At 36.0% G+C, this 11528-nt stretch overlaps 1 protein-coding gene across 2 annotated transcripts in view; it reads left to right on the forward strand.

Moving 5' to 3' along the window:
- The window catches only part of ZNHIT6 (zinc finger, HIT-type containing 6), a 53596-nt gene extending 47009 nt beyond the window's left edge, over nucleotides 1–6587 (forward strand). For both annotated transcript variants that reach the window (XM_011982104.1, XM_011982107.1), the window contains 2 exons: nucleotides 1424–1548; nucleotides 5291–6587. In XM_011982104.1, the coding sequence (XP_011837494.1) occupies nucleotides 1424–1548; nucleotides 5291–5331 (166 nt within the window). In that variant the 3' untranslated portion in view covers nucleotides 5332–6587. The remainder of the gene's footprint in view (nucleotides 1–1423; nucleotides 1549–5290) is intronic.
- Nucleotides 6588–11528: the final 4941 nt, after the last annotated feature.

An 11528-nucleotide genomic window follows, 5' to 3' on the forward strand; every position in this document is an offset into this window, starting at 1 on the left:
TGATTGACATGTTCTCAGCTTTTTCTTCTTTGACATGAAATGACATTAACATGCCAACATATTCTCATATATACACGCTAGTGAGCTAGCTAGAATTCCACCCTTTCACTCCTACCCCAGAAAGCAAGCAAGAATGAATGTTCTGGGGATGCATATTCAGTCACCTCAAACTTATTTTTTTAAAGTAATGATTTGAGAATTTCATACTTTAATGACCACTAGCATCTATTTACCTGTGACACATTTGGCATCTGTGTCATGATAAACTCTGTATTTCTTAAATTTTATATAGCAATATAAATTTCTGGAAACCAGTTATAATTAGAATAATTGACTTTTTACAAAAGCCAATTTTATAACCAGTTATTTTATTGCCATGTTACTAGAAATTATAAAGTGATTGGTTGTCTTTAAGGCTCAAAATAAATATATTTGAGGAATTTGAATGGTTAGTTCATTCTTTTATTCAAGAAAAATGACAGCATAAATATTATTTTTTTTTATTTTTAATTTTTGAGGCGGAGTTTCACTCTTGTTGCCCAGGCTGGAGTGCAATGGTGTGATCTCAGCTCACTGCAACCTCTGCCTCCCGGATTCAAGTGATTCTCCTACCTCAGCCTGCGAGTAGCTGTGATTATAGGCATGTGCCACCACGCCCAGCTAATTTTGTATCTTTAGTAGAGGTGGGGTTTCTCTATGATGGTCAGGCTGGTCTCAAACTCCCGACCTCAGGTGATCCGCCCACCTTGGCCTCCCAAAGTGCTGGGATTACAGGTGTGAGCCACCACACCCGGCCAGCATAAATGTTATGTAAAAGTCTTTAACTGTTTCTTGGTATGAAAATTGATAACTTGTAGACTGGGCACGGTGGCTCACACCTGTAATTCCAGCACTTTGGGAGGCCGAGGCAGGCAGATTATGAGGTCAGGAGATCGAGACCATCCTAGCTAACACTGTGAAACCCCGTCTCTACTGAAAATACAAAATAAATTAGTCAGGCGTGGTGGCACGCGCCTGTAGTCCCAGCTACTCGGGAGGCTGAAGCAGGAGATTCACTTGAACCTGAGAGGGGGAGGTTGCAGTGAGCCAAAATTGTGCCACTACTGCACTCCAACCTGGGCAACAAAGCAAGACACCATATCAAAAAACAGAAAAGAAAAGAAAAAGAAAATTGGTAACTTGTTCTAGAGCTTTCCTAATGTCAGAATATTTGATATTTTTTTATTTAGTTTTAGAACCTCTATAATAATAACTCTTGTACCTGCCTTTCTTAGAAGGTATTAAACTTATACTATAAGGAAGTAACTACTGAATTGTCATCACCTTTAAAAAATTTTTAATGTAAAGGACTCTCATATATTTATCTATTAGTATTTTGAATATTGTGTTTCCTGTATTTTTGTTTTTGTTTTTTATTAATAAGATATTATGAACTAGATCCTTACAAAAGTCTCCTAGACAATTTGAGGAACAAAGTGATCATTGAGTATCCAACATTACATGTGGTATTGAAAGGATCCAATAATGACATGAAAGTTCTTCACCAAGGTAAGTGTAAATTTGTTTCTGTAATGCTTAGAATAACTTTAGAAACCAAAGCAAAATATGTCCACCCTTATTTCTTTATATGTGTTTTCCCAGTATATTTACACACTTACAGGATCTCCTCTATAGCTACAGTTAATGTGAAGAACCAAGTAAATGCGATGTGCTACTCTTCTGTTTTTAAGAGTATATAATCTTATAAAATCAATTTTAAGTGAATGAATCAAATTGAATGGCTATAAAATGACTTTTTTTAGCATGCGATTCTATGTATTTTTGTCTTTTTTTAAGCTAATAGTCTTTCAGTAACTGTCCATGATCACATACATTTACTCCATAGTTAAGACTTTAGACATTTGTAAGATGAGGGATTGCAAAACATTTTTAGTTGACAAGGAAAATGTTGAATGGTTAAAAAAAAAAAAAAAGAAAAAAAAAACCTAGTATCCTACCTTGTAGAAGGAGATAATGTTGCAAGGAACGTTATATTTAAAAATTTGGCAGCATTGAGAATAAGCTAATGCCATTGCCTTTACCCTTTATCTCCTTTTCCAAACCCACTGGTTTTATTTTCTCTGATTTTGTGATATAGGGAAGTACTAGAACTGGAAAAAAATGTACATAAAAGTTTAGTACAAAAAATGACTTATCTACATTTGTAAGTACTGATTAAAGTAAACTAAATGTGTTTCTGAATACAAGATTTTAGAGGATGAATAAAATTTAGTGACTACCTTTAAGAAGTGAGGAAGATTACCCACCTTAATCCAAAACTATTTCGTAGCACTTTCAACTAAAAGAATTACAGATACAGGCCAGATTTTGCTATAACAAACTCCAGAGGAGTGTAGAATCTTTGTCTTGGATTGATAATATTTTTTTAAGTAGTATTTGAAATGGGTGGTTTAAGTTTTTATTGTTATACCAGGTGGTAAGATGCAGTAACCTATGTTATAAGGTATTCTCTGTTGTGCATAGTGTTTTTTCCTTGCAAAAATTAATAGGAAAAAAATTATTTTTCAAAGTGACCAAAACTGTATCAGTGCTACAACTTGAAACCAGATTTTAGTTAGCAAACATGATGTTTCTAGTAATAAATTATGGACCTCTAAATCTTATTTTTATTCTTGACATTAGTATTTTTCACAATTTGAGAATATTCGGTATTATTTTTTCAAAATAAATTAGGAATTTTAGTTTTAAATGGCCAGTTTCACTTTGTTTAAGCTTTGTATTTTGTTGCTTTTTTCTTAATAAATTCACACAGTGCCCTCTCAAATGTTGGTTTTGGGAAAAGTTGTTTAGTAATGTAGGTTAGTAGCTGGGGCAAACATCATCTGTATAAATAAACAGCACACACAGCTCTCCTTTCACCTTGTTTAGGAATGTACATTCAAGTAAGGCTTCCTGTAATGAAGCAATAAGAAAAGACTACTTTACTAGTGTACTGGGAGCCTTATTGAGTAAAATTTGCTATTTTTCTGGTGGGTATATGATGTTTGACTTATTTACAAGAACACGGATGACTCATGCTTTTAGTACAGAGGATTATTTAGAACTGTGTTAGCAAAGAACTAAAAGTATCTGACAGGATTTTAAAACCATACCAGTTTTGTCACATCATAAGTACACACACCTTAAAAGTAATGCCCAGGTCTTCCTGTACATGCATTTCTTTCTGTAAGTACTTCAAGGTGTCTGTTTCTTTATACATTCTCACAGCATCAGATATTTTGCAGGGTGATCCCTTGATGAGGGAAGGGGATTATGTAAGAAGAGGGCATTTTCTTTGGAAAGCCTTGAAATTCCTTCCCTTTCTGGAGGTAAAAAAGTTGGATTTGATCCTGAGTTCATAGTACAAGTTGTCTCTTACCTAATTTGGGGGTACATGTGTTTCTGATCTGGGATTCAGTACTTCCCACACCTGATGGTTGTTCTAATATTTGTTATGATTGTAGATTGCCATTATTTTTTTTAAGTCTGCCTATATTAATCAGCAGTAGCCAGGATTTTGTTTGTTTGTTGCTTTTCAGTAATGGAAAAGGTTAACTGGAAAAGATTGAGCTATTAAGATAGTCCACTAGATTGGGGATGCTAAGGCTGATTACCTACCTTATATCAATCCAGTGGGAAGTGCTTAGAATGGTGTAACTTGCTTCACAGACTGTTGTTAGACTAGCAGATTTAGATGATTGAGAAAAGCATGCTGCATTTCAATCTAAGGAAGAAAGAATGGAACCCTATTCAAAGAAGAAAACTGGGCACCTTCAATAGGCAAAGAAAGGGGAAAATGTCCCCATACCGCTACAAATCTCTATTAATTTAGAAATGTCAGCAAAATAAACTTTTGATGTTCTAGTATAACTCAAGATTAGAAAATGTCTCAGCCTTCAGAGAAGGAATCCAACCCAAAATTGATTACTGGAATTAGTGAAAATATCTGGCATAGCAGCTACTCATGTGTCAGTCTCTTACTGGGCCAGTAAATCTTCCATTCATTCTCCCTTGCTCACCTTTCCTCATTCTTCCTTACCTCTCTTTTCTTTCTTTTCCTTTTGCAGGGAGAGAGGGGAGGATTTTAGGCACTGGAACACACACGTGAAACTTATTATACAATAGTTGCTATAATAGAGTTTGCCTGAAGTACAGAGACAGCCAGAGGAAGAAAAAATCTTATACTATCTTGGAGGCACTGGATGGACTGCTAAAGTTCATAAAATTTCACAAAGATTGGGACGATATCCTGGATGGAACTTATTTCACTTCCTTACTCATAGAAAGGGCTCAGTAAACACTCTTGTGGTTGCTGGTACAATCTGAAATCTAGGTACAACAGCAAACCCCAGGAAATTTGTCAGTTGGAATATGAGGCAAAGTTCCAGGTGTGTACTTCTGGCATCAACTTTTATAAGCTGTGGGCCCTTGAGCATTTGCTCTGCCTCTCTGAGCTTTATTTTTCTTATCTACTCAGTGGAGATAACAACTGTAAGCTCAAAATAACCTATATTTTACCATGACAATTTTTAAAGAGTTACTACCTATTATTTCCTTTTAGCTTCACAAGACAATGAAATAGAACACTTACTCTAGTTCCCATTTTGAAGATTTAGGGAAAAAACACTGAAAGACAGAATGACTTGCAGTTACATTGATTCAGCAAACATGCTCTACATTGTGAGGATAGATACAGAGAAGAAAGGTCAAGTTTCTGTCCTCCAGGAACTCTCAGTTTAGTGAGTGAGTCATAGTCTTGCTTTCTCTAAGCAAAACAGGAGTGTTAGAGGAGCTCCATTTCTACTCTTCTTTCCTGTGAAAGGAAGGAGATGACGATTAGCTAGTCTTCTGTCACTCCACATTCACTCAACATATACTGACCCTCAATTGAGTTTTTAAAAAATCACGGAAAAAATTTATTCCAACCACAAGTGGCCGGCCTGGATAATAGTGATCTATTCAGTGGCATGAATATGGATCATAACCACATTGTGAAGTGACCATTCCCAAGTCTTCCACAGAGTCAGGAAGGATGTTACCTCACAAAATATAATTGCCACTTTCAGACATCATTTCTCTATGTATTGTGGCCAGAATTGTATATCCCAGCTGCCTGAGACATAACGCGGTTTGTGTGTCCCTGCGAGCAGTGCTGTTGCTGTACATCAGAAGGGGGGAGAGAAGAGGGACAGAGCAAGCTAAACAGAAACAGTATAAACACTTGACTGTATGTTTACTTATTTTTTTCTAGTGAAAAGTGAATCTACCAAGAACCTTGGCAATGAAAATTGAGCACTTTTTTCTGGAAGAAGAATGTGAAAACTTCCAGACAACTGCAGCAGACTCTGCATTGATGGACTGTTGGCTGATTGGGGTATTGTCAATGGGTGATGGTGGAATTTTTTCTTTGTATGAAAAATAAGCTTAACTCTTTTAAAAAATGTATCTTATAGCCTCTTGAATTAATTGACTTGTAAGACCCCTTTATTCATATTAAGAACTCTCCTTTGCACTTGATCAGCATAGTACTTATTAGGCCTTGGCTTTTAATATGCTTAATTCCATAAACTGAAAACCTTTTTTTTTCTTTTTTCTTTCTTTTTTTTTTTGAAATGGAATCTTGGAGTGCAAGTGGTATGAGCATAGCTTCCTCAAACTCCTGGGCTCAAATAGTCCTCCCACTGCAGCCTCCCAACAGGCTTATACCACCACACTCAGCTAATTTTTTTTTTTTTTTTTTTTTTTTTTGTGGTAGAGATAGGGTTTCGCTCCTTTGCCCAGGCTGGTCTCAAATTCCTGGCCTCAAGCAATCCTTCCACCTCAGCCTCCAAAGCGTTGGGATTACAGACATCAGCCACCACATCTGGCCTTGAAAACTTTTTTATTTGTTAATTTGATGCGTGACCAAACCCAAGGATCACCCGTGTCAACCACAAAGTTGGCATTCTCTTTAGTAGAACTTCACTAAACAGAAAGGCAGTGCAATGCACTGTCTAGCCACAGGAGAACTAATTTTCCATCAGTTGCCCTTTCTTATCTTTGGAGTTTATATGTAACTTACCCTTATGAGATAACTTTTCCACTTGAGAAACTCCTAGTACAATGTCTTGTACTAGAAGCCTGGATAAATACTATTAACTACTGTTTCTTATATTCACTTGAGAAAATCAATGGCTCCACATTGTTTGAGCCATTAGTGCTAACAAATTTGGATTTACTTATTCAAGTCTTATGAATTCTGTGCCTTTCATCACATTCCTAGTCCACTCTCATCATTACTGCAAAAGGGTGTTGTGATGGCCAGTTTTATACTGTGTTTTGATATGTCTAGCAATAACTTAAAGAAAAAAAAACTGGGAAATCTTCAACATGTTATTGGAATGTGTATATATGTATTAATGTATATACATGGCTTAACTTATACATTATGGCAGCTCTGTATACAGTTTGATCTCACATACTGAAAAAAAATTCTTAATTTTATTGGAGTTTATACCACTATGAAACTGCAATATGACTGTAAGAGAGTAAAAAAGATTGTTACATCTGCATTGTATGTGTTGTGTACTTAATGGTTAAAAAGCAATGATAAAATTGGACATTAATGAAATTCATTTTTAATTTACAGTTGAAATAAGTTTTTTACCAAAAAGAAACCAGAGACATTAGTTAAGGAGACTTAAAAAGATTTGAAATATGAAAAGATAATGAGAAGATGAACAGAAGATAAATTTGTGAGACACAAGTGTAACTTGGGGTAGAAATTGGAGAAGAGAATCAAAAAACAATAATGCCAGAAAAACCCTTGGTATAAAAGTACTAATGGAAATGTGATTCATAGAAAGTTCTTAGAAAGTGAGGCCTTGCAATTTGAGAAGCATACATACATATATATTTATAATCTCTAAAGCAACTTCAGGAATCTTCTAACATACGATAAAGAATTTGTGTAGAATTATGTTGTTCACATTATTATTGGAGAGACAAATGAGATTTCAAGGAATTTGTTTATAATCGAAAGTGAAATGTGTCTTCTTGAAACCAGCAAGAAATAGATGAATTGAGTGAAACGTGTTATTAGGAAAAGTGGGATAAAGTATACAAAAAGAACATGCGATCTGAATATGATCTGAATATCAGGGTGGATAGGAATTTTTTGACAGTGAAATCTGTTATGATGTAGTCTCATTTCCAAGAAAAGTCTTGAGTTCCGTCCCTTCTGAATTTAAATTGAAAACTGGGCAAAAAACAAACTATCCTGTACTTTTTCCACTGCTCAGGAGGAAAAAAAGAAATCTACATCATCTAATGCATCTTTGCCATCTTTATGTTCTAGAATTCTATTAGACTTTTCAATTATAGGCTATTAGGAAAGAATATAACTCTTAGAATTCCCCTAAATATAATTATCAATTCATTTGATTAATATGCACATTTATTCCTATAAGATTTACAATACACATGTGTTTTAGTGAATTCCCAATGGCTTGGAGAGAATGAAATTGGAATAATTAACTGAAAACCCTAGATGTTTGTAGCATTAAGACCCAATATCTTTGTGGAGGCCCTCTCCATGTTAGCTTATTGACAAATTCTGGTGTGTAAACAAACTCCTTGACCCATGTTAAGTTCAGCATGCTGCATTTTGTTCATGAATCACATTTTAAAAGGAGAAAAGCTCCACTTGGTTTTCTTTCTTTTTTTAAACCATGATTTCAAAGAGAAGATACGCCTTTCATAGTTGCTAATTATATGTATAGGATTAATAGTCATAAATTATAGTAAGTGAAACTTGTACCTATTCCTATTATACATGTGACTTGGCGAGGCACAGTGGCTCACACCTGTAATCCCAGCACTTTGGGAGGCTGAGGCGGATGGATCACAAGGTCAGGAGTTTGAGACCAACCTGGCCAACATGGCAAAACCCTGTCTCTACTAAAAATATAAAAATTAGCCAGGCATGGTGGCAGGCACCTGTAGTTCCAGCTACTCAGGAAGCTGAGGCAGGAGAATCACTTGAACCCTGGTGGCAGAGTTTGCAGTGAGCTGAGATTGTGCCAATGCACTCCTGGGCACTGCCTGGGTGACAGAGTGAGACTCTGCCTCAAAAAAAAAAAAAGAGTTATTAAAAATAGATATTTAAGATTCGAAAATATAGTTGATCCAGTTTGTTTCCCTGTAGCAAGTAGTGGGATTCAGGTTTCTTGACATACACTAAAATGTTAATCACACAGCTATAATACCAACAATTTTCTTTATACATTTTTGTTTAATTAGGTTGACATATACTTTGTGTTATACCTTATTTCTTGTTACTAAATTTTACATAAAGATGCTAGTCTATTTTTATTTAATCATATGCTGTTATGGTTTGGATGTAGTTTGTTCCTACCAAAACTCATGTTGAAATTAGATTCCCCATGTGCTGGTGTTGGGAGGTAGAGCCTAATGGAAAGTGCTTGGGTCATGGGAGCAGATAGATCCCACATGAATAAATTAATGCCCTCCTACAGGGGTGAGTGAGTTCTCATTCTTGCTGTCATGGGAATGGATTAGTTCCCACAAGAGCAGGTTATTAACGAGTCTGACTTTCTTGATTTTCTCCTTTTTGCCTTCTCCCTTCCCATGTGATCTCTTTGCACATGCCTACTCCCCTTTCACTTTGTACCAAGAGTGGAGGCAACATGAGACTTTCACCAGTTACAGCTGCCCAATCTTGAGCCTTCCAGCCACCAGAATCATGAGTCAAATAAAACTCTTTTTAAAAATAAGTTACCCAGTCTTAGATATTCTATTATAGCAACACAAAATGGACTAAGCCATACTCTATTGCATTAAAATGTGTTGTTTATTTGCAAGTGACAAAAACTCAAAATAGTGTTAGCATGAAGGACAGTTTATTGGCTTATATCCAGGGAAGTCCAGGCATGACTGGGTCCTGGGTCCAAACATCAAAAGAAGTCATCTTGCCATCCTACACACTTAGCTCTGATTATTTTCTTTTTTATGGATTGGTTTTCTCCAGATTTTCCCTTTGGGGATATTCTGTATGGGATGAGGAGCAGTGAGGTGAGAGGATGGTGGATAACAGCAATTGACAGTTTTAGCATAACAAGGCTGAAAGCTTTTATAAAGCAAGCTATGTAAAATTTTGGAGAAGTACTTTGATTTTGCCCAGATTGGATCACATTCTGTTCCTGAGCTAATCAAAAGAGGAATTCACCCAAAGGAGGGGGAAATTTTTAGAGGAAAGCCAGAATGTAGGGAGCAGGTGAGGAAAGGTAGTTACTGGGAATACAAAAGTAGCACGTTCATTGCACCTTATTTGAATTTGAGTAGCAAGAAGTTTCTGATTTGTACCAACAGAAGGAGTAAAGTTCAGATTTAATCTGCAAGTCCTTATTGTTTTTAACTAGAGATTTTAATTTCTGCTTATCATTGCTGCTTTGAGTTGCCATTATAGGTTTTTGGATTTTTTTTTTAATGCCATCCATTTTTATTTGACATCATGTTGTTGCTAGTTTGAGCAGATGCACATAGCATATGTTTCCATTACCAATTTGGAAATTTTTCCCAGTGGCATCAGCATTTGAGAAATACTGATTTTGAAATTAGAGTACTAGGGAAAAATGCTTCAAAAATGAAGACTACTTAAATAGAAACTGGCTTTAAATAAAGCTTTGGGGATCTGTACTTGACTAAAAAAAGTTTTCTTTAAACTTTCGTCTTTGAAAACTAAAGTGTGTGTGCATGTGTTCATTAAAATGACCTGTAGCATGAACATTTTCCATACTGGAGTGTGACATACTGCACTCATTTTGAACTTTAGAACCAAGTGCATCCTTTAGCATTTGATGAGCTACTATATAACTCTATTTCCAGCTTTATTTTCTTGCCAAATAAAGTACCAAAGCTCAGCCTGACATTTGGTAACCCCTGACTTGGTCCCAACCTAATTTTACAGCTTGCTCACTCTCAGTCACTCTCCTTTTCAAACTGCTTCAGTCACATAAAACATCAAGGACCAATTTCATTCTGCATGTGGGTATGCAGTTTTCCCAACACCATTTATTGAAGAGATTATTTTTTCTTCATTATGTCTTGGTAGCCTTGTCAAAGATAGTTGCGTGGGTTTATTTCTGGGATCTAATCTGTTCCTTTGGTCTATGTGTCTTTTTATGGAGAACAATGCTGTTTTGATTACTATAGCTTTGTAATATATTTTGAAGTTGGGTGGTGTGATGTCTTCAGCTTGTTCTTTTTGCTTTGGCCACTCAAGCTCCTTGGTGGTTCTATCAAATTTTAGGATTGTCTTTTTCTGTTTCTGTGGGAAAAAAAAAAAGGCATTGGAATTTTTATTAGGATTACATTGGACCTGTAGATTACTTTGGGTAGTATGGAAATTTTAACAAAATTATTTCCATTCATGAACATGGTACATCTTTCCATTTATTTGTATCTTCAGCTTCTTGCATCGATGGCTTGTAGGTTTCGGTAAACAGATTTTTCACCTCCTTCGTTAAGTTTATTTCTAAGTATTCTATTGTTTTTGATGCTATTGTCAGTAGGATTATTTCTTTTTCAAACAGTTTATTGTTAGCGTGTAGAAACATAACTGATTTTTTTTGCTGGGCGCGGTGGCTCACGCCTGTAATCCCAGCACTTTGGGAGGCTGAGGCGGGTGGATCACAAGATCAAGAAATTGAGACCATCCTGGCTAACATGGTGAAACTCTGTCTCTACTAAAAATACAAAATATTTACCGGGCATGGTGGTGGGTGCCTGTAGTCCCAGCTACTCGGGAGGCTGAGGCAGGAGAATGGCGTGAACGTGGGAGGTGGAGCTTGCAGTGAGCCGAGATCATGCCACTGTACTCCAGCCTGGGTGACAGAGTGAGACTCCACCTCAAAAAAAAAAAAAAAGAAACACAACTGATTTTTGTATGTCGATTTCATATCTTGCAACTGTACTGAATGTATTAGTTCTAACAGTTTTTGGTGGAGTCTTTTGAATTTTCTATATCATGTCATCTGTAAACATACTATTTAGCTTCTTCCTTACTGATCTGAATTCCTTTTATTTTTCTTGACTAATTGCTAAGGCTGGGACTTGCAGTACTATGTTGAATAGAACTGGTGAGAGTGGGGACCCTTGTCTTGTTCCTGATCTTAGCAAAAAAAGATTTCAGCTTTTCACTGTTGAGTATGATGTTAGCTGTAGCCTTAACACATATGGCCTTTCTATGTTAAGATACATTCCTTTCATACCTAATTTGTTGAGAGTCTTTATCAGGAAAAGATGTTGAATTTTGTCACATGCTTTTTCTGCCTCTGTTGAGATGATCATATGATTTTTATCCTTCATTCTGTTAATGTGGTGTATCACATGTATTGATTTGCATATGGCACCATCTTTGTATCCCAGGGATAAGTTGCACTTAGTCATGGCATATGATCCTTTCAATGTGCTGTTAAATTCAGTTTGCT

This window comes from Mandrillus leucophaeus, unplaced genomic scaffold, assembly GCF_000951045.1.
Source record: "Mandrillus leucophaeus isolate KB7577 unplaced genomic scaffold, Mleu.le_1.0 Scaffold235, whole genome shotgun sequence".
Taxonomy (NCBI): Eukaryota; Metazoa; Chordata; class Mammalia; order Primates; family Cercopithecidae; genus Mandrillus; species Mandrillus leucophaeus.